The sequence below is a fragment of the Narcine bancroftii genome, chromosome 2, assembly GCF_036971445.1.
Source record: "Narcine bancroftii isolate sNarBan1 chromosome 2, sNarBan1.hap1, whole genome shotgun sequence".
NCBI lineage: Eukaryota > Metazoa > Chordata > Chondrichthyes > Torpediniformes > Narcinidae > Narcine > Narcine bancroftii.
In genome coordinates, this window is record NC_091470.1 from 12,219,107 (window position 1) to 12,240,503 (window position 21,397).

Genomic DNA, 21,397 nt, shown 5'->3' on the forward strand with positions numbered 1-21,397 from the left:
TAACCCTGAAGGCCCAGGTAAGGACAGGTTAACCCTGAAGGTCCAGGTAAGGACAGGTTAACCCTGAAGGCCCAGGTAAGGACAGGTTAACCCTGAAGGTCCAGGTAAGGACAGGTTAACCCTGAAGGCCCAGGTAAGGACAGGTTAACCCTGAAGGCCCAGGTAAGGACAGGTTAACCCTGAAGGCCCAGGTAAGGACAGGTTAACCCTGAAGGCCCAGGTATGGACAGGTTTTTCTAACTGTTCTATTTCATTAAGAGTGGGAATGCAGATAGGGCAGGGATGGGCTTCTCCAGAAGAATAGGGGTCATGAGAGAACCAGCAGGATCCCTGGCAAGTTCATCTGCGAGGTGCATCCAGCTACAGCTCCTGGCAAGCTGTGTAAGGGAGCTGGAGTCGGATGAACTCCGGATCATTTGCGAGACCGAGGAGTGATAGACAGGAGATTCAGGGACACTATCACACCTAGAAGGCAAGAGGAGGGGGGATGGGTGACTGGAGAGGGAAAGGGAACAGGCAGGTAGTGCAGGGCACCCCTGAGGCTGTTCCTCTTGGCAACATATCCCTTTGAATACTGCTAAGGGGGAGGAGAAAGGAAGGGTGAAGTCAGCCAGTGCGATAGTCACAGGGAACTCAATAGGGGAACAGACAGGAGATTCTGTGGCTGCAACAGGAGAGTGTGTTGTCTCTCAAGTCCAGGATGTCTTTGAGCAAGTGCAGAATATTCCTAAGGGGGAGGGTGAACAGCCAGAGGTTGTGGTGCATATTTGTACCAATGATGCAGGCAGGAGTGGGGTACAAGTCCTGCAAAGTAAGTTTAGGGAGTGAGGAAAGAGGCTGAAGAGCAGGATCTACAAGGTAGTCATCTCTGGATTAGTCCCAGTGCCACGAGCTGGGGAAGGGCAGAACAGGAAGGTGGTGCAGACAAATGTGTGGATGAGGAGAGGGGGCAGGATTTCAAGTTCCAATGAACCTTATCTGGGGACGGGTGACTGGTACAAGTGGGATGTTTGTCCCTGAACTGGAGGGGAACCAATATCCTGGCAAGGAGCTTTGCTGATACTGGGGAAGGAGGGGTAAACTAGATTCTCAGGGGAGTGGGAACCAGAGGGAAGAGGCAAAGGATGAGGTGGTTCGTGCACAAGTAGGGGCAGGTGGTGGGGAGTTTGTGTGGCAGAGAGGGCAGAATTACAGCCAGTGGGATGAGTTGAAATGCAACAAGGACACGGAGTCCAAAGACAGGGCTGAAGGTTTTCTATTTAAATGCAGGAATAAAGTGGACGGCCTTGTAGTTCAGCTGCACATTGGCAGGTAGGATCACGGAGTCATGGCTAAAGGATGGATGTCATTGGGAGCTGAATATCCAAGGATACCGGGTATCGATGTAAACAGAGGGGGATAAGGAACAACAATAAATCATTAGAAAGAGGTGGCATAGGATGATATAGAATAATTGTGGGTTTGGTTAAGAACTGGCAAGAATGAAAAGACACTGTTGGCCATTATATAGAGACTTCCAAACAGTAGCCAGGATGTGGACAACCAATTGCAACAGCAGATAGAAAAGGTGTGTCAGAAGGGCAATGTTATGGGGGATTTAAACAAGCAAGTAAATTGGGAAATCCAGGTTGGGACTGGATCTCAGAGAGAGAATTTGTAGAAAGCTGACAAGATGGGTTTTGAGAGCAGCTTGTTGATGAGCCCACGAGAGGATCGGCTGGACTGGACTGGGTATTGTGTGGTGGACCAGAGGTGATTAGAGAGCTTAGAGTAAGGGGACCATTAGGGATCAGTGATCACAATATGAATTAGTTCAATTTGAGATTTAACGAAGAGAAAGTCAGATATGTTGGTGTTTCTGAGGAGTAAAGGAAATTTCACTGGCATGAGAGAGGAACTGGGCCAAGTGGATTGGAAGGGAGCACCAGTGGAAAAAAACAGGACAGCAGCAATGGATGGAGTTTCTGCAAGAAGTGGGGAAGGTGCAGGATAAATACTTCCCCAAAAAAGAGGAAATAATTAAATGGGAAAATGTCTGACGAGGTAAGTCAAGCCAACATGAAGGCAAAAGGGAGCAAAAATTAGTGGGAAGATAGAGGATTGGGAAGTTTTTTAATCATTTGCAGAAGGTAACTAAAAAAAACTCAGTGAGGGAAAAGATGAAGTATGAATGTAGGCCAGCAAATGGTAACAGAGGAGTATTGTCAGTAAGGCAAGTGAGCTTATGGCATGGATTTGCATGTGGGATTATGATGTTATTGCTATTAGTGAGACTAGGTTGCAGGAGGGGCAGGACTGGCAACTCAATGTTCCAGGTTCTGATGTTTCAGACATGATAGAGGGGGAGAAGTGGCATTGTTAGTCAGGGAAATATTGCAGTTGTGCTTAGACAGGACATCCCAGAGGGCTCATCTACAGAGGCCATATGGGTGAGGCTGAGGTATAAGAAAGGTGTGACCACACTGAGAGGAGTTTAAATAGTCTGAGAGAATTGGAGGTGCAAATCTGTCGGGAGGTAGCAGACCGATGTCAGAAACAGAAAGATGTGGTAGTAGGAGATTTTAACTTGCCACAAATTGACTGGGAGTCCCATACTGTAAAAGGGCTGGATGGCTTGGAGTTTGTTAAATGTGTACAGGAAAGTTTTCTAAATAGATATATAGAGGTACCAACGAGAGAGGATGCAAAACTGGATCTCCTATTAGGGAACCCAACAGGTCAGGTGACAGAAGTACATGTAGGGGACCATTTTGGGTCTAGTGACCATAATGTCATTAGTTCCAAGTTGATTGCGGAGAAGGATCGGTCTGGGCCTTGAGTTGAGGTTCTAAATTGGAGAAAGGCCAATTTTGTGGAAATGAAAGATCGAGGAAGAGTCTCTTGGGATAAAGATGTTTTCTGGTAAGGATGTGTTCAGTAAGTGGAAGGCCTTCAAGGGCGCGATTTGAGGGTGCACAGTTTGCATGTACCTTCCAGGATTAAAGGCAAAATTAATAGGCAGAGAGAACCTTGATTTTCAAGGGACATTAGTGATATGATTAAGAAGAAGAGAGAGGTGTAGGACCGATTATAGACCACAAGGAGCAAATGAGGTACTTGCAGAGAATGGAAAACGTAAGAGAATAATAAAGAAGGAAATCAGGAGGCAAAAAGAAGGCATGAGGGGACTTTGGCAAATAATATGAAGGTAAATCCGAAGGGTTTCTACAAGTACATTGAAAGGATAGTAAGGGAGAAAATTGGTTCCCCCGAGGAACAGGGTGGTCAACTATGTGTGGAGCCTAATGAGATGGGGAGATCTAAAACAGTTTTTAGCATCAGTATTTACTCAGGAAACTGGCAGAGTGGATAAGAAAAGAAGGGAAACAAACAGTAGTGGCATGGAACATATAGGATTAAGGAGGAGGAGGTACTTGCTGCCTTACAATGAATAAAGGTAGATAAATCTCCTGGGCTTGATATGATATTCCCTCGGACCTTGAAGGAGACAAGTGTTGAAATTGCAGGGGCCCTGATGGATATATTCAAAATGTCCTTAGTCATGGGAGAAGTGCCGGAGGATTGGAGAGTAGCTCGTGTTGACCCGCTGTTTAAGAAAGGCTCCAAGAGTAAACCAGGTAACTATAGGCCAGTGAGCCTGATGTCAGTAGTAGATAAATTAATGGAAGGAGTTCTGAAAGATAGGATATATAGGTATTTGGACAGCCATGGGCTGATTAAGGACAGCCAGCAAGGCTTTGTGTGTGGTAGGTCGTGTTTAACAAATCTTGTAGAGTTTTTCAAGGACGTTACCAAGAAGGTAGATGAAGAAATGGCTGTGGATGTTGTCTATATGGACTTTAGTAAGGCCTTCGACAAGACCCCACATGGGAGGTTAGTTCAGAAGGTTAGAATACTAGGTATCCATAGAGGGGTGTAAACTGGAATCGAAATTAGCTATGAGGGAGAAGACAGATGGTTGCTTCTCAGACTGGGGGCCTGTGACTAGTGGTGGTGCCTCAGGGATCGGTGTTGGGACCATTGTTGTTTATTGTCTACATCAATGATCTGGATGATAATGTGGTGAATTGGATCAGCAAGTTTGCTGATGGTACAAAAAAAGGTGTAGTGGACAGTGAGGAAGATTTTCAAAGCTTGCAGAAGGGATCTGGACCAACTGGGAGAATGGGCCAGTAAATAGATGATGGAGTTTAATTCAGACAAGTGTGAGGTGTTGCATTTTGGAAGGACAAACCAAGGAAGGACATTCACTGTAAATGATTGTGCACTGAGGAGTGTGGAGGAGCAAAGAGACCTGGGATACAGGTACATTGTTCCCTGTCAGTGGTGTCGAAGGTGGACATGGTTGTAAATAAAGCTTTGGGCCTCTTGGCCATTATAAGTTAAAGTATTGAGTAGAGAAGTTGGAATGTTATGTTGAAGTTATTCAAGACATTGGTGAGACGACACTTCAAATATTGTGTGCAGTTCTGGTCGCCCAGCAGCAGGAAAGATTGCATTGAAAGAGCGCAGAGAAGATTTACTAAAACGCTGCCGGGTCTTCAGGGGTTGGGTTACTGGGAAAGGTTAAACAGGTTAGGACTTTATTCCTTGGAATGAAGAATGAGGGGATTTGATAGAGGTTTACAAAATGATGAGGAGTGTAGACAGAGTAAATGCAAATAGGCTCTTTCCACAGATTAGGAGAGATAAATATGAGAAGAAAGGGGAAAGGTTTAGGGGGAACATCTTCACTCAGAGTGTGGAATGAGCTGCCATCTGATGTGGGTGTAGACACTATTACTAATCTTGAGTATTAGGAATAAATTGGATAGATACATGGATTGGGAGATGTCTGGAGGGTTATGGAATGGGAGCAGGTTATTGGGACTAGCTGAACAATGGTCACACAGACTAGAAGGGCTGAATGGCCTGTTTTCTATGTTGTAGCATTCTATGGTTCTAGTCTCAGACAAGGGGGCACAACTTCCGGTTTGAAGGGTATCCATTTAGAACAGAGATGTACAGGAATTTCTTCAGCCAGAGAGTGCTGAATCTGGGATTTGTTATCACAGGTGGTTGTGGAGGCCAGGTCATTGGGAGTATTTAAGGCAGAGATTGACACGTTCTTGATTAGCCCGGGCATCACAGATTATGGGGAGATGGCCGGGCTGTGGGGAAAATGGATCAGACCCAATGTGTTGAATAGTGTATTTCTTCTCCTCTGCCTTATGATGTCCTGTGACCACTTTCCCCTCAGCCACAATCCTCTGCCTGAGCCCATTCCCGGAATCCTTTCTGGTAGCTGAGGAGCCATGAGCATGTTGTTTGTAACTCAATGGATGGACGATGGTTTGGTGTTTGGAGGGTCTTTTGGGCGATGAGGTCTGGTTCATGGTTCTTGCTGGGCCACTATTGACTGATGATTGATGATCTCTCTCTAATGATGTACAGTGTGTGTATTACAGAGCTTAGAAGCAAATCACCATATCGATTATGGCTCCACGGCTGCTACAATTTCCTCATCCATCTTCCCTCTTCGCTTGTTGCCATCAGAGGTAGGATGTTGAATTCCCTTCTGCTTACATTGCCAGGACTGTAGCCGACACTGGCACGTCCTCGGTGTGTGTCTGCACCTCACCTGTGGCACATCATCGCTGTAAATTTCTGTGCTTTTGAGGACACGTCCTGTTCTGTGTACTCTTTATCTGCCTAATTGGCAAGTGGCCATGTGCCACAATACACACCTTCTAGTTCTTGAATCAGCAGATGGTTTGTGATTAGGCTACAGTCAACATAGCAATGCACTTGGTTTCTTTTTAGACATACAGTATGGTTACAGGCCCTTTTGGCCCACGAGCCCGTGCCAATTGGCCAACAACCCCCGTAAATTTTGAATAGTGGGAGGAAACCCATGCAGACATGGGTAGAAATGCAGACAGCGTGGGATTTGAACCTGATTGCTGGTGGACGCTGTAACGTGTTGTGCTAACCACTACACTAACCATGCCACCCTGCACTAATCGTGTATGCCCCAAATCCAGCTACAGCAAATGCTTTCCGTTACATCATGTGTCAATCTTCACAAGCATGTTTATATATTCCAAAAAAAGCTGAGTCTGAACTCAAAGCAAAAACTGCAAGTTTGCTGATGACAAAAGGGTGGACCTGCAGGAAGAGCTGGTATTGGGGATTCAGGGTGGATTGACAGAGCAGAGGGGCATAGGCGGGGTTTTTCAGGGAGGCACCCAGTGACTGGTCAGCATCCACCAGGATCAGAGCATGAACATGTAGACAAATCAAGGTCAAGGGAATCAAATGGAACATGGAAGTTCTGCTGCAACAATACAGGGTACTGGTAAGGCCACACCTGTGTACAGTTCTGCTCTCCTGTGGAGAAAGAATCTACTGGTTTTGGTGCAGAGGAGGTTCACCAGATTAGTTCCTGAGATGAGGGGGTTAGCCTGTGAGGAGATTGAGTTGTCCGGAACTATACTCACTGGATTACTTTACAGAATAATTTTTTACAGAAACATATAACATTTTGAAAAGGATAGATAAGATAGAGGCAGGTCAGTTATTCCCACTGAAGTGGCGGGGGGCGGGGGGAAGAGACTAGAACCTCAAGATTCAAGGGAGTAGATGGGATGGAGAGGAGGGACTGCTTCTCCTGGGGAGTGGGGAATCTGGAATGTCCACATTGCATCAGCTTCCACCACCAGCCTCAGTGGGACATTACCATCACCCACACCCCTAATCTTTCCTCCACAATCCTTAAACAGCTGCCCTCCAGTATTGACTTTTATCACCCAGGGAAAGATCATGGGTGGAAGTCAGGAAGGGAGTGATCGCTCTACTGGGAGTATTTCCCCCAGCCCCACACTCGCTTCCAGGTCATTAAAAAGCAGATAAACAGACAAGTTTTAGATCTGTACAAAAACAACAGGTTTGTTGTTATGGGAAACTTTAACTTCCCAAATATTGATGGGCATCTTCTTAGGACAAAAGGTTCAAGTGGGGCAGAATTTGTCAAGTGTGTCCAAGAAGGATTCCTGACACCGTGTGTGGACCGGCTGATGAGAGGAGAGGTCAGACTGGATCTGGTTCTGGGGAATGAACCCGGTCTGGGGGGCGGACCTCTCAGTGGATTGCGAAAGGCATGGTCACATTAATGGGGTTGTATTACAGACCACCCAATAGTCAGCGAGAATTGGAGGAGCAAATCTGTAATAAGATGGCAGAGAGATGCAGGAAACAAAAGGCTGTGATAGGAGGGATTTTAACTTTCCACATATTGACTGGGGCTCCCATCCTGTAAAAGAGCTGGATGGCTTGGAGTTTGTCAAATGTGTTCAGGAAAGTTTTCTAAATCAATATATTGAGGTACCAACTAGAGAGAGTGCAATACTGGATCTCCTATCAGGGAACGAGACAGGACAGGTGACAGAGGTATGTGTAGGGGAACGTTTTGGGTCCAGTGATCATAATGCGATTAGTTTTAAGTTAATTATGGAGAAGGATCGGTCTGGGCCTCAAGTTGAGGTTTTAAATCGGAGAAAGGCCAATTTTAAGGAAATGTTAAAGGATCTAGAACATGTGGATTGGGCATGTTGTTTACTGGCAAGGATGTGCGAAGTAAGTAGAAAACTTTCAAAGGTCATATTAGAGAGTACAGTTTAAATGTTCCTGTCAGGAACCTTGATTTTTGAGGGATATTAGGGATCTGCTTAAGAAGGGGTAAAAGCAGATGTGGGCAAGGAGGAGCAAGTGAATGAGCGGGCTATCGACTGGGTGCAAGTCAGTGGGACTAGGCAGAATAGTTTGGCATAGACTAGAAGGGCTGAAGGGCCTGTTGTGTTCTATGGATGAGCATTCCAAAGACAGTGAGCACAACACATTGGCTAAGGAGACAAAACACAATCTTTAATTGGGTAAGGGCTAAATAATTGTGCCTGGAGGTTGGTGACGAGTGTCCTTCCGTAGGGATTTGTTCTGGGAACACTGCGCTTTGTGATTTTTAGACAAGACTTGGATGGAACATTGGAGCAGTGGATCAGTAAGTTTGTAGATGACACAAAGGTTGGAGGTTGATGGGGATCGCAAGATGGTTGTTGTAGGTTACAACGGGATGTAGACAGGATGCAGATTTGGGTGAAGTGGCAGATGGCGTTCAATCTAGATAAGTGTGAAGTGGTGCATTTGGTAAGGTCAAAGGTGGAGTGTTTGGTTAAAGGCAGGATTCTTAACAGTGTGGATGTTGGGGTCCAGGAGTATAGATCACGGTTCTATGGAGGCTGATAGGGTGTTAAGAAGGCATCTGGTGTGTTGGTCATCATTAGTCAGGGAACTGAGCTCAAGAGCCATTAGGTAATGTTGCAGATCTATAGAACTCTGGTTAGACTGCAGCTCGAGTATTGTGTTCAGTACGGTTGCCCTCATTATAGGAAGGATATTGGGGAGGAGTCACTGGATGGAGTAATGGCTGATGGGGTAAAACCAGACCTCTCCAGAAAATAAGAAAAAAAGTCAAGAAAAGACAAAGTTCAACAAATACAAAATATAAGAAATAAAAGATAAAGTTGCAGAGAAGGGAAAGAAAATGGCACCTAAGAAGGAAAAAGTAAAAACAACAGGAAAAAAAGAAGAAAAGACACCGGAAAAGAAAGGAGAAGGCCTTACCTGCATGAAGGAACAGGGAGCCGTGGTGGCGAAGAGCGCCCAATCTCCGAGTTGGTGACGGCCCTGTGGAGTCACGACCCCCCAACCGGTGAATTGCAAAAATGGCTCTCTGAGCCAAACAAAAGTGCGCAACTGCACATGCGCGAAGAGTCGCACGTGAGCAGTGTGCAATCTAAGGCAAAGGAAAACACCGACAGGAGGGGGGCTCAGCCGAGGAGTAGGCAATCACGGTGCGACCAGCTGAGGGATGCCCGACACCAGGGCTGTTAGCTGGAAGATGAGGAAAGCGGCAGGAGAGGGAGTGAAGTACCAGGTGAGAAAGAAAGTCGATGGGGTGAACAGCAAGAGGAGCAGCAGCAGGAGGCCCGACAGATGAGCAGCTCAGAAGAAGAGGACCAACAGCAAGAGGAGACCCAACAAAGTGAGACAAGCAACTCATCAGGAAAAGCAGAAGAGACACAGATACAAAGAAGAGAAGAAGACACAAACACAGGTACGGACACAGAAGAAGAGGAAGAAGACCAAGATCTTCACAGAGAAATCGAAGGTAAAACTGATGGACAGAGTATAGATAAAGCTTATTTTGAAGAACAAATGAGATCATTAAAAGAATGGTTGACATTAGAATTAAGTGCAATTAAAAGGAAAATGAAAAGAACAGAAGATAAAATGTAAAGGTTAGAACTAGTCATGTCAGAAATAGTGAAAAGAGTAGAAAATGTGGAAGAATGAGAAACGGCTGTAGAAATGGAAGTAAACGACTTAAGAGGAAATTTGGAAGAAAGTGATAAAAAAATTAAAGAGACACAAGAGCTGTTTGCTCAGAAAATTGATAAGTTGGAAAATTATAGTAGGTGAAACAACATAAAAATAGTGGGCCTGAAGGGAGATGAAGAAGGCACAGACATGAAGGAATTTATAAAAGAATGGATCCCGAAGGTCCTGGGAACAACAGATATGCAGGAAGGAAAGGAAATTGAAAGGACACACAGAGCATTAGCTCTGAAACCACAGACACATCAAAAACCAAGATCCATCTTCGTAAAATTTTTGAGATACACGACAAGAAAAAAGATACTGGAGCAGACAAGGAATAAAATTAGAGAAGATAATAAACCATTGGAATACAAGGGTCAAAAAATATTTTTTTACCCAGACATAAGTTTTGAACTCTTAAAGAGGAGGAAGGAGTTTAATACAGCAAAATCGATCCTATGAAAAAAAGGTTATAAATTCATGTTAAGCCATGCTTAAAATATTTATACCCGGGGAGCAAAACAGACTGTTCTCTGATCCGGAGAAAGCACAAGAATTTGCAGAACGCTTGCAGGAGAGATGAAGAGATGTAATAAGAATGAAGAACAGCGATAAAGTATATACATTGTTTTTACATCTTCATATATGTAAAGAACTAAAGAAGGAAAAGAGAAGGGAAGGAAGGAAGTAAGGGGAAAAAAGTGAGAACTTTGTTATATGTGTTTTTTTTAAAAAAAAAGTGTTTTCTGGGGGGGGGGAGAGAGAATAACCGTCACTAAAATCAGTTGATGCTTGTGAACAGGATCGCAATCCAAATGGAAAGCAGAGTTGTGGTTGCCCAGCAAGGGATAAGGGGCAACTCAGAGAAGGGGGGGGGGGGGCGAATATTTGGCGTTAAGGTAATATTGGATGTGGGAGTTGTTGGAGTATTTTATGATTTAAATGTGTTGTCATACATTGAGCTTAAAAAGGGAAAAAAGAGATGAAAATGGGGAAAAGGGGGATGGTGGTGGTGAGGAAGAGGAAATGAGGTGTAAACAGGATATAAGATGGCCACGTTGAATTATATGACTATAAACATTAATGGAATACATAACCAAATTAAAAGGAAGAGGCTATTAAATTTACTGAAAAAAGAAAAAATAGATATAGCATTTGTGCAGGAAATCCATTTAACTGAAGTGGAACTTAATGAATTAAAGAGAGACTGGGTCGGGCATGTAGCGGCAGCATCATATAATTCAAAAGCTAGAGGTGTAGTTATATTAAAATGTACCAATCAAAATAGAGGAGGAAATAATAGATCCAGCAGGAAGGTATGTAATGATAAAGTGTCAGATATACTCAGAATTTTGGAATTTGCTCAATATATATGCACCTAATGAGGAGGATCAAAAGTTTATGCAAGATATTTTTTTGAAGATTGTAGATACACAAGGAAATTGATAGGAGGGAATTTTAACCTTAATTTGGATCCAATGTTGGATAAAACTGGACAAAAGACAAGCAAAAAGAATAAAATGGCCAAATTTATGGTTAAATCAATTCAGGAAATGAAACTTATGGATATATGGAGGAGACAGCACCCAAGGGAGAAGGAATACTCATGTTATTCAAGTAAGCATACATATGTTGACCCATATTCAAGGGAGAGTTGGGAAAACTGAATATAAAGCGAGATTACTATCTGATCATCCACCCCTGTTATTAGCACTAGAACTGGAGGACATCCCACCAAGAACATAGAGATGGAGGTTAAACTCCATGCTACTTAAAAGGCAGGATTTTTGAGAGTTTATTGAATGCCAAATTAAAACATATTTTGAAATAATGATGGAATTTATATTATGGGATGCAATGAAAGCCTTCATTAGAGGGCAGATAATAATTTATGTGACTAAGATGGAAAGGACTACAATCGGGAAATAGAACAGTTGGGAAGGGAGATATTAAGTACAGAAAAATAACTAGTAAAAAGGGATGATATAATGAAAAGGAGAGAATTGGCGGACAAAAATATAAAATACGAAACATTACAAATGTACAAGGTAGAGAACATGATGAAAATAAAGCAAAAGTATTACGAACTGGGAGAAAAAACACATAAAATATTAGCCTGGCAAATTAAAACAGAACAAGCTAAAAGAACTGTATTGGCATCAAGGAAAAAGGACAAAGAAAATTACATATAACCAATAGAGATTAATGAGAACTTTAAGGAATTTTATGAACAATTACACCAAACTGAGAACGAGGGGAAAGATGATAAAATATTAGCTAAAATTGAACTGTCGAAATTGCAAGAAGAGGAACAAAAGAAATTGATAAAACCATTTTAAATAGAGGATATATTAAAAAAGCTGCCGAACAATAAAACGCCAGGAGAGGATGGATTCCCAATAGAATTCTATAAAACATTTAAAGAGTTTTAATTCCTCCTCTCCAACTTGCCAAATTCATGTAAGACAGCAATAATTACAGTAATACCAAAGACGGGGAAGGATCCACGAACACCAGCATCGTATAGACCAATATCTCTACTTAACTCAGATTATAATAGCGAAATTATTAGCAAAGATTGGCCGATTGTGTACCAAAAATAGTAAATCTAGATCAAACTGGATTTCTTAAGAAAAGACGAACAGCGGATAATGTCTGTAAACTTGTTAATCTAATTCAAGCAGTTCAAGGAAATAAGAAGCCAACAGTGGCTGTTGCTTTAAATGCAGAAAAAGCCTTTGATATGGTTCACAGTGTGAAAAATAAAAAATTACAGGAAAGATGTTGAAACTTTAGAAAGGGTACGTAGGGGATGTACCAGGATGCTGTCTGGATTGGAGAACGTATCGTGTTGACAGAACTCTTTGTAGCAAGAGGATTAGAAGTGACTTGATAAAGATTCTGTATGCAAAAGAGGTGTAGACCGGGTGGACGGCCAGCACCTTTTCCCAGTGCGACAGAGGCAAATACCAGAAGTCATCTGTTTAAGGGGAGTGGAGGAATATTTGGGGGAAACGTCAGGGGTTCGTTTTTTCCACAGAGTGGTGGGGGCCAGGGGTAGTGGTGGAGGCTGGAACATTAGGGACATTTAAAAGACTTGGACAGGCACATGGCTGTAGGAAATAGAGGGTTCTGGATGTAAGGGAGAGAAGGATAAAGCTGTTGTGGAGAGGGATTGTGTATGCTTGCACAACATCGTGGGCCAAAATTTGCTGGAATGTTTATTTTTTCACTTCTCTGTTGAAGGTAGGATCTGAAATATTAAAACAAAAACCTGATTGATCTACTCAGCAGGTTGGTAGAAATGCTCCCGTAGAAACAGTTTGTATTTCTGACCCTGCCCCCTTGTCAGAAGTGGGAAGGGTGTCTTGCTGAGGGAAGGAGCTGTTTGCAGGGATTGGAGTGTTCTGGCCATGGTCAGTGCCAGGTGGTGGGTGGGTGTGAGCAGCAGGGACTCTGTCCCTAGTGGTGTTTCTGCTGGAACTGACATTGTCTAATCCTCCTGTATTTCTGCCCACCACCCATGGACATCCAAAAAGGCTGAGGAAGAAATCTCCAGCTCCATAATCCTGAATGAAGCGGCTCTCTGAGAGACATCCTCCCCGCAGCTGAGTGTGTGGGTGAAGTCATGGTGGGAAGCAGCGCCAGAAAGCCTGTCTGCTGGGGACCCAGGACTGCTCACTAATGCTGAATACCACGGAACCGATTCGCTGAAGTCTAATGTTTTGAATTCGTGTCAAATTCACTTACCTTGCAGGACATTTGTAACTCTTGCTTCTCGTAATCTGCTCTGCTTTATTAATTTAGCCATATCCTGAGATATTAGTGCATGCAAGGTTAAACATGCTGCTCTTTTCCTCAATCTGGACCAATAAAATCTTGAGGGTTGGAGAGAGCAGGGAGCTGGGTCCTCTGTCTTGCGCTCTGGCGTCAGTACAAACCAGCAGACCTCTGTCTCGCGCTCTGGCGTCAGTACAAACCAGGCCTCTGTCACGCGCTCTGGCGTCAGTACAAACCAGGCCCCTGTCTCGCGCTCTGGCGTCAGTACAAACCAGCAACCTCTGTCTCACGCTCTGGCGTCAGTACAAACCAGGCCTCTGTCACGCGCTCTGGCGTCAGTACAAACCAGGCCTCTGTCACGCGCTCTGGCGTCAGTACAAACCAGCAGACCTCTGTCTCGCGCTCTGGCGTCAGTACAAACCAGGCCTCTGTCACGCGCTCTGGCGTCAGTACAAAACAGTCCTCTGTCACGCGCTCTGGCGTCAGTACAAACCAGCAGACCTCTGTCTCGCGCTCTGGCGTCAGTACAAACCAGGCCGGTCACGCGCTCTGGCGTCAGTACAAACCAGGCCGGTCACGCGCTCTGGCGTCAGTACAAACCAGGCCTCTGTCTTGCGCTCTGGCGTCAGTACAAACCAGCAGACCTCTGTCTCGCGCTCTGGCGTCAGTACAAACCAGGCCAGTCACGCGCTCTGGCGTCAGTACAAACCAGGCCTCTGTCTTGCGCTCTGGCGTCAGTACAAACCAGGCCTCTGTCACGCGCTCTGGCGTCAGTACAAACCAGGCCTCTGTCTCGCGCTCTGGCGTCAGTACAAACCAGCAATCTCTGTCTCACGCTCTGGCGTCAGTACAAACCAGGCCTCTGTCACGCGCTCTGGCGTCAGTACAAACCAGGCCTCTGTCACGCGCTCTGGCGTCAGTACAAACCAGCAGACCTCCGTCTCGCGCTCTGGCGTCAGTACAAACCAGGCCTCTGTCACGCGCTCTGGCGTCAGTACAAAACAGGCCTCTGTCACGCGCTCTGGCGTCAGTACAAACCAGCAGACCTCTGTCTCGCGCTCTGGCGTCAGTACAAACCAGGCCGGTCACGCGCTCTGGCGTCAGTACAAACCAGGCCTCTGTCTTGCGCTCTGGCATCAGTACAAACCAGCAGACCTCTGTCTCGCGCTCTGGCGTCAGTACAAACCAGGCCTCTGTCACGCGCTCTGGCGTCAGTACAAACCAGGCCTCTGTCACGCGCTCTGGCGTCAGTACAAACCAGGCCTCTGTCACGCGCTCTGGCGTCAGTACAAACCAGGCCTCTGTCACGCGCTCTGGCGTCAGTACAAACCAGGCCTCTGTCACGCGCTCTGGCGTCAGTACAAACCAGGCCTCTGTCACGCGCTCTGGCGTCAGTACAAACCAGGCCTCTGTCACGCGCTCTGGCGTCAGTACAAACCAGGCCTCTGTCACGCGCTCTGGCGTCAGTACAAACCAGGCCTCTGTCACGTGCTCTGGCGTCAGTACAAACCAGGCCTCTGTCACGCGCTCTGGCGTCAGTACAAACCAGGCCTCTGTCTCGCGCTCTGGCGTCGGTACAAACCAGGCCTCTGTCTTGCGCTCTGGCGTCAGTACAAACCAGGCCTCTGTCACGCGCTCTGGCGTCAGTACAAACCAGGCTTCTGTCACGCGCTCTGGCGTCAGTACAAACCAGGCCTCTGTCACGTGCTCTGGTGTCAGTACAAACCAGGCTTCTGTCACGCGCTCTGGCGTCAGTACAAACCAGGCCTCTGTCTCGCGCTCTGGCGTCAGTACAAACCAGCAGGCCTCTGTCTCGCGCTCTGGCGTCAGTACAAACCAGGCCTCTGCATGGTACAACATCCTGCTGATGTTCAGCAGGTGCAGGAATAAGAAACTGGTCTCTGCAGCTTCACCTAGCACAGAGGAGGGAGTCTATCAGCCATCTTGATTGTGTTTGGGTCAAGTTCAGTGATTTAGAATAATCTCATCAATGTACTTTATAAATAGATGAAGCCTTCTCAGCCAGCACCAGGAGCATGAGCTGTGATTTACCCAGCCAACAGACAAGAGAAAGCTACGTCCAACACTTCTCTGCTCCACAGGGTGAGCTCCACGCCAGGGAGGGATCCAACAGCATCTGACTGCCCTGTGACTATGGGTCAACTGCTGTTCAGCGATGCAGCAGCTGTATGTGGCAGCATCTCTGACCCGTGCACAGAGCTGCATTCCAAGTCCCAGCAAGGCCATGAGAGCTTTTATTCATCCACATTTGGGAAACAGCAGCATGAATTGCAGATCAGTTTATGGCATTTCAAATTGAAAGAATGGAATTGAATGTTCAGAATTATGAATAAAGTAATTGCCAGAACCTCATGGCTGTGATCCAGTGATTCCTGCCGCAAGATGGAACTGTGTGCTGGGGCTGGGACTAGTGGTAGCCCACCCTGAGGAGGGCTGAAGTGCCTGTACTCTGCTGTTCTAGACAGTTCAACAAGCTCCAGCAACCCAACCACGAGGAAAGTCAGCCCAGATGTCCACGTTGACCACCTGTCTCATGTACTTCCCTGACCACGTGGTTGGAATCTGCATCAACCACCCCCTTAGACCCTGTTTCCAATTCCAAATGAGTATCACCCTCTACATCCCCCTTTATTGCTACCCTGATGCCCCTCCTGGTCCCCTCACCTGCAGATAAATTAACTCGGTCTCTTCTCAGGCGGGAACATTTCGCTCCAGGCAACATCCTGGTGAATCAGCTCTGCATTTTCTCCACCGCCATCATGTCCTTCCTGCAGTGTGGAAACCAGACCTGCACACGGGTTCGTTAAGTTGTACCATCATTTTTAAATTTACATTTAATTTTCTTAAATTTAAATGTTAAAATTTAGACATGCAGCACAGTAACAGGCCATTTCGCCCCATGAGTCTGGGCTGCCCAATTTACACCCAATTAATCTACGCACGTTTTGAACGGTGCAAGGAAACCGGAGCCCCGGGTAAAACCCAAGGAGACATGGAGAGAACGTACAAACCCCTTACAGACACCATGTGATTCGATCACCAATCCTGATCGCTGGCGCTGTAAAGGTGTTGCTGTAACTGCTACTCCAACCATGCCTCCCCTCATCTCGAGGTCTCACGTTCTACACAACAACTAGTGCAGTCGGGCACCCCATCTGGTATGGGAGAACCTTGTAGATCTTCCTCATAAGAAATAGGAGCAGGAGACAGCCATCTGCCGTGAACTGATCAGCCATTCAATAAGATCATGGCTGATTTGGCGAATACATTATGCTCAACTCCATGTATCCTTATCTAATGCAGAAGTCTTTCATGTGGCACCTGATCAAGTGCCTTCTAGAAATCCAAGTACGCAACGTCCGCCTGTTCCCCTACACGTGTCACGACTGCCTGTTCCCCTCTGCATGGGTCACGTCCGCCCGTTCCCCACTGTCCGCTGCACGCGTCATGTCTACGTTTCCTCCTGCGTGCGTCACGTCCGCCTGTTCCCCACTGTCCGCTGCACGCGTCATGTCTATGTTTCCTCCTGCGTGCGTCACGTCCGCCCATTCCCCTCTGTCCACTGCGAAGAAACCCCAGTAAGTTAGTTTGACAGGACGTGCCCTTCCTGAATCCATGCTGTGTCTGCCTGACGGAACACCTTCTTTACTGCTTCTCTCTTCCTCAATCACAGCTTCATGCATTTTCCCAACAATGAGCATGGGTAACTGGCCTCTAGTTACCCACCCTGTGCTTCTCCTTTTTTAAACAGTTGCAGTCTCCCTGCTGCTACATTTCCTGCACAAGTGCTGCCCCTGTTTTACTTGCCAAAACGCATCATCTCACTCTTGACAGGATGAAATTCTATATCTGTCAATGTTCCACTCATCACTACATCTGATCTGTGGCCAGCAGTAACCTTAGACACCCTTGTTTGCTGCAAGTTTTATCACATTTGTAAACTTACTTACTTACTTACCATGCCACTCCATTAACATCCAAACCATAATACACATCACAGACAATAAAGGTGCCAGCTCTGATTCCTGTGGTTGTCCACTGACACAGAGTTCCAAACAGAAAAAGCCAAGCCAATGCTGGAAACAATTAGTCAGGATCCCATGGCCTTTCCATTCTGGATGTGCCCTCCACCTGCGGTCTTGTCACCTGCCTTACTGAAGTGTAAGTAGACAACACAATGCACTTTGTTCAACAACCGCCCTCATCCCCAGCATACCCACCTCACGGACCCTCGGCGCCCCCACCTCATGGACTCTCAACCTTCACCTACAGAGCCCTGTCTTATGGACCCGCAGCATCCCTGGAGCTCCATCCCTCGGCCTTTTGTGCCCCATTCTTGCAGCCCCGTGCCCTGTCCCGCGGGCCCCCTTCCTGTGGACCCTAAGCCCCCAGATGGACAAACACAGGCAGCTCAGAGACCATTGCAAGCAGAATTTTTAGCACCAGAATTTACTGCTGAATTTGTTTGACCAGGAGCTTCCTCAGGGTATTGCTGGAGGAAGGGAACTTGCTGCTGTCCTGGAGAGGGAGTTCACAGGCCATTAGTTGGAGGTCATGTGGTCTGGACTCTAGGGGGAGTGGGATGGTCTCCTGCTGGCCCACGGTGTTGGCCTTTGTCCTCTCGCCACGTCAGATTCTCTTCTTTAGTGGAATGGGAGGCACCTCCTGTGGATCGTCCATGTACTGAAACCCCACCAGCATTCCCAGGATGGAGAATCCTGCAGGACAAAAGGTTAATAGGTCAGTGGAGGACACCCTGCTGAACAGACCACTCTCTGTTCTGGATCAGGGCTTCACTGGCAAGGCCTGCCCTGTTCTTCACTTCAGAAGGGGTTGAGCTGCCATTGACCACTGCAGTTCTTCAGGTGAAGGTGATGACTGCACCAAGACTGCTCTCCCAAGAACAGGGGTGGCCAAACTGCAGCTCGCAAGCCACATGTGTCTTTTTGACATAAAATGTGTGGCTCACAGAAATACGTTGGCTGAGTTTATCCAAACTCCTGACGCCCCAACCACAGACTCTCGCCTGGACCCGGCAGTCTGCCCATCCGAGTTCCTGATGCCTGACCATGGAACCTCACCAAGGACCAGCATCTGCCCATCCGAGCTCCCATCGTCCCATAGACGTATGTATAATTCTGGATCATTGAAACTAATATAAATTAGCAATCTAAAACCTACACACATAAATAAATATTATTATGTACATTTATTTCCTAATATTTATTAATATTTTGTAACAAAATATGTATGTAATATTTTTTCATGTCTTTCTGCTCTCAAACATCCAAAGTTTATCTATGTGGTTCTTACACCCCTGCTCTTGATAATATAACATTACAGTACAGTGTTCCAGCCTCCAGTACCATCCCTGGCAAGGCATTCCAGGCACCCACAACTCTCTGTGTATATTTTAAAAAAAAACTTGCCCCTAATGTCTCCCCTAAACTTTCTTACCCTCACCTTCTGCAGATGTCCTCTGGTGTTCGCTACTGTCACCCTGGGTAAAATATGCTGGCCATCCACTCTATCTACACCTCTCATAATCTTGTACACCTCGATCAAGTCTCCAAAGAATAAAGTCCCAGCTCTTATATCCTTGACAAGACACATTCTCCAATTCAGATAACATTCTGGTAAATCTCCTCTGACCCCTCTCCAGGGCTTCCATATTTATTTCTGTAATGAGGCGACCAGAACTGAACACAATATTCCAAGTAATCCCTAGATATAATCCCACTGATGGTGAAGGACTGTACTATAATTCCAAGTTATGACCTTGGGATATAATTCACGGCACAAATTCCAATATATTCTGGTCACAATTAGGTCATTGTGAAGCAGGGGCATGCAAATTACAAAAAATCCAACATTTTAGAATGTAATTCAATAATGTGATAAATTTGGAGGGCAAGTTGTAAACAACAAGCCCCGAACTTTAACAGTTCTTGCATGGATGGGGAATTAGGTACTAAAACCTTGCATGATAGGCAGAACTGATATGGTTTTCTAAAAATAAATTTGTTATCAAGCAAATGTAACTTCTGTGGAAAATAGTATGGTAGATTAGGGGACCTCAGTGCCCGTAGGACATCTAGATTTACAAAAGACATTGGGAAGGACCACAAACATTTGTTAATCAAGGAGGACACCTCTTGGGCAGGGGTGAAACATGAAAGTCTGCAGATCCTGTGACTGTAGTAAAAACACAGAAATGCTGGAGGAGCTTGGCTGATCTCGTAATGTCCAGAGGTTAGACATGTAACCAATATCTTGGACCTGAGCCCTTCTTCAAGGTATGATTGAAAAGCCTGCATGTATCTGAACTAAAATAAAGGGCCTTACAGCAGACAAAAGGCAATACAGTTTAATAATGACACTGTTTATACGTCATGACCATAAATTGAATCTTGTAAATCGCCTCTCTAGTTGAGGGGGAAGGTGCACATCCTGGGCACAAATTGGTCTGCACACGGTGGGCGAGAAGGTAGCAGGGGATTTTAGTTATAAATGGAATACTAAATTGTTATCTGGCAAAAAAAACCTAAAATGTCATTGTTTGGAATAAAATTAACCAATGTATAGGAGTAAAAGTGAGACCATCTCCAAAACCATCCCCGATTCCGAAAAGGTTAATCACATTGACAGTAGATAACAAGATCCTGGATACCTGGTGCCGGAGGGGATCAGGTTTATCGAGGACTATTACGAGCGGGGACAACTAATGTCATTTGAACAGCTTAGGAATAAATGTGATTTATTAAATAAAAGTTCCTCTGCTATCTTCAGATAAGATCTTTCTTGAGGGACAAATTAGGTCCATCGATGACCTTACCGATGTACAGTGCCATGGAAACCCTGATTCGAAAGGGGAACATGCGAAAATTTATTTTGGCAACGTATTTCCTGCTCTAAACACAAAGTCCAAAACCAGAAATGCTGGGAGTCGGATTTAGAATAACAATTAATGAGCAGTGCTGGTCAGACCTGTGCAAGATGTCGGCTGGTACAGTACAATTTCTTTCTCCAGTTCTATTTGATGCCGCAGAAAATGAACAAGGCCAAGCCAGAAATTTCAGACTAATGCTTTAATGCGGCATAACGACGGGAACCTTTCTGCATGTAACCTGGACGTGTACCAAGGTAAGGCCCTTTTGAGTACATCTAGGACAAGTCCTGAAAAGAATTATAGGGAAGGATTTCCCACAGGATCCAGAGTTGTTCCTGCTGGGGAACATGCTGGACAGTGAAGCTGTCCCAATTTCAAATACAATTCGTAATGATCACATTGGCAGGGGCCAGGAAGTGCTTAGCAGATACCTGGGAGTCCAACTCCCATCTAGACATTGCACGTTGGAACATGGAAATGTGGAGCTGTTGTTTCCCTGGAGAAAATGATATAGTACATTCCTTAAAATTTGACGACCATATTTAAATTACACTGAAGCACAGGTATAGTGCGGGCCTACATGACTCCACCCTCTTTTCCACTGATCTACCCTTCCATTGAGGGGACTAGGGAGCTCGCTCCATCACACCAGCCGAGAAAAACTGACAGCACGGGTGCTGGCTGCTGAGATGTGGCGAATCCTGGAACCTTATTTATTGGTTAATTTCTTTTCCATTTTCTCCTTTGTTCCTGTTTGTCTGGATGTGAATGTCCAACAGTGTCCTGATGTGTGTCTGCCCCTAAACAGATTCTTCTTTGGCTTGGCTTCGCGGACGAAGATTTATGGAGGGGGTAAAAAGTCCACGTCAGCTGCAGGCTCGTTTGTGGCTGACAAGTCCGATGCGGGACAGGCAGACACGATTGCAGCGGTTGCAAGGGAAAATTGGTTGGTTGGGGTTGGGTGTTGGGTTTTTCCTCCTTTGCCTTTTATCAGTGAGGTGGGCTCTGCGGTCTTCTTCAAAGGAGGTTGCTGCCCGCCAAACTGTGAGGCGCCAAGATGCACGGTTTGAGGCGTTATCAGCCCACTGGCGGTGGTCAATGTGGCAGGCACCAAGAGATTTCTTTAGGCAGTCCTTGTACCTTTTCTTTGGTGCACCTCTGTCACGGTGGACAGTGGAGAGCTCGCCATATAACAGGATCTTGGGAAGGCGATGGTCCTCCATTCTGGAGACGTGACCCATCCAGCGCAGCTGGATCTTCAGCAGCGTGGACTCGATGCTGTCGACCTCTGCC

General features: G+C 45.8%; 2 protein-coding genes across 6 annotated transcripts in view; one reads left to right on the top strand and one right to left on the bottom strand.

The window, feature by feature from the left end:
• Window positions 1-13,041, top strand: part of LOC138753198 (choline/ethanolamine transporter flvcr2b-like) — a 109,060-nt gene extending 96,019 nt beyond the window's left edge. For 2 of the 3 annotated variants that reach the window (XM_069915859.1, XM_069915861.1), the window contains exons 10-11: window positions 5,448-5,537; window positions 12,954-13,038. In XM_069915859.1, the coding sequence (XP_069771960.1) occupies window positions 5,448-5,537; window positions 12,954-13,004 (141 nt within the window). In that variant the 3' untranslated portion in view covers window positions 13,005-13,038. Of the gene's footprint in view, window positions 1-5,447; window positions 5,538-12,953 lie in introns of all 3 variants that reach the window. The other variant, XM_069915860.1, reaches the window with a different exon arrangement.
• Window positions 13,042-17,648: 4,607 nt separating this feature from the next.
• The window catches only part of erg28 (ergosterol biosynthesis 28 homolog), a 32,254-nt gene continuing 28,505 nt past the window's right edge, over window positions 17,649-21,397 (bottom strand). For all 3 annotated transcript variants that reach the window (XM_069915862.1, XM_069915864.1, XM_069915863.1), the window contains exon 5: window positions 17,649-17,933. In XM_069915862.1, coding sequence (XP_069771963.1) covers window positions 17,845-17,933 — 89 coding nt within the window. In that variant the 3' untranslated portion in view covers window positions 17,649-17,844. The remainder of the gene's footprint in view (window positions 17,934-21,397) is intronic.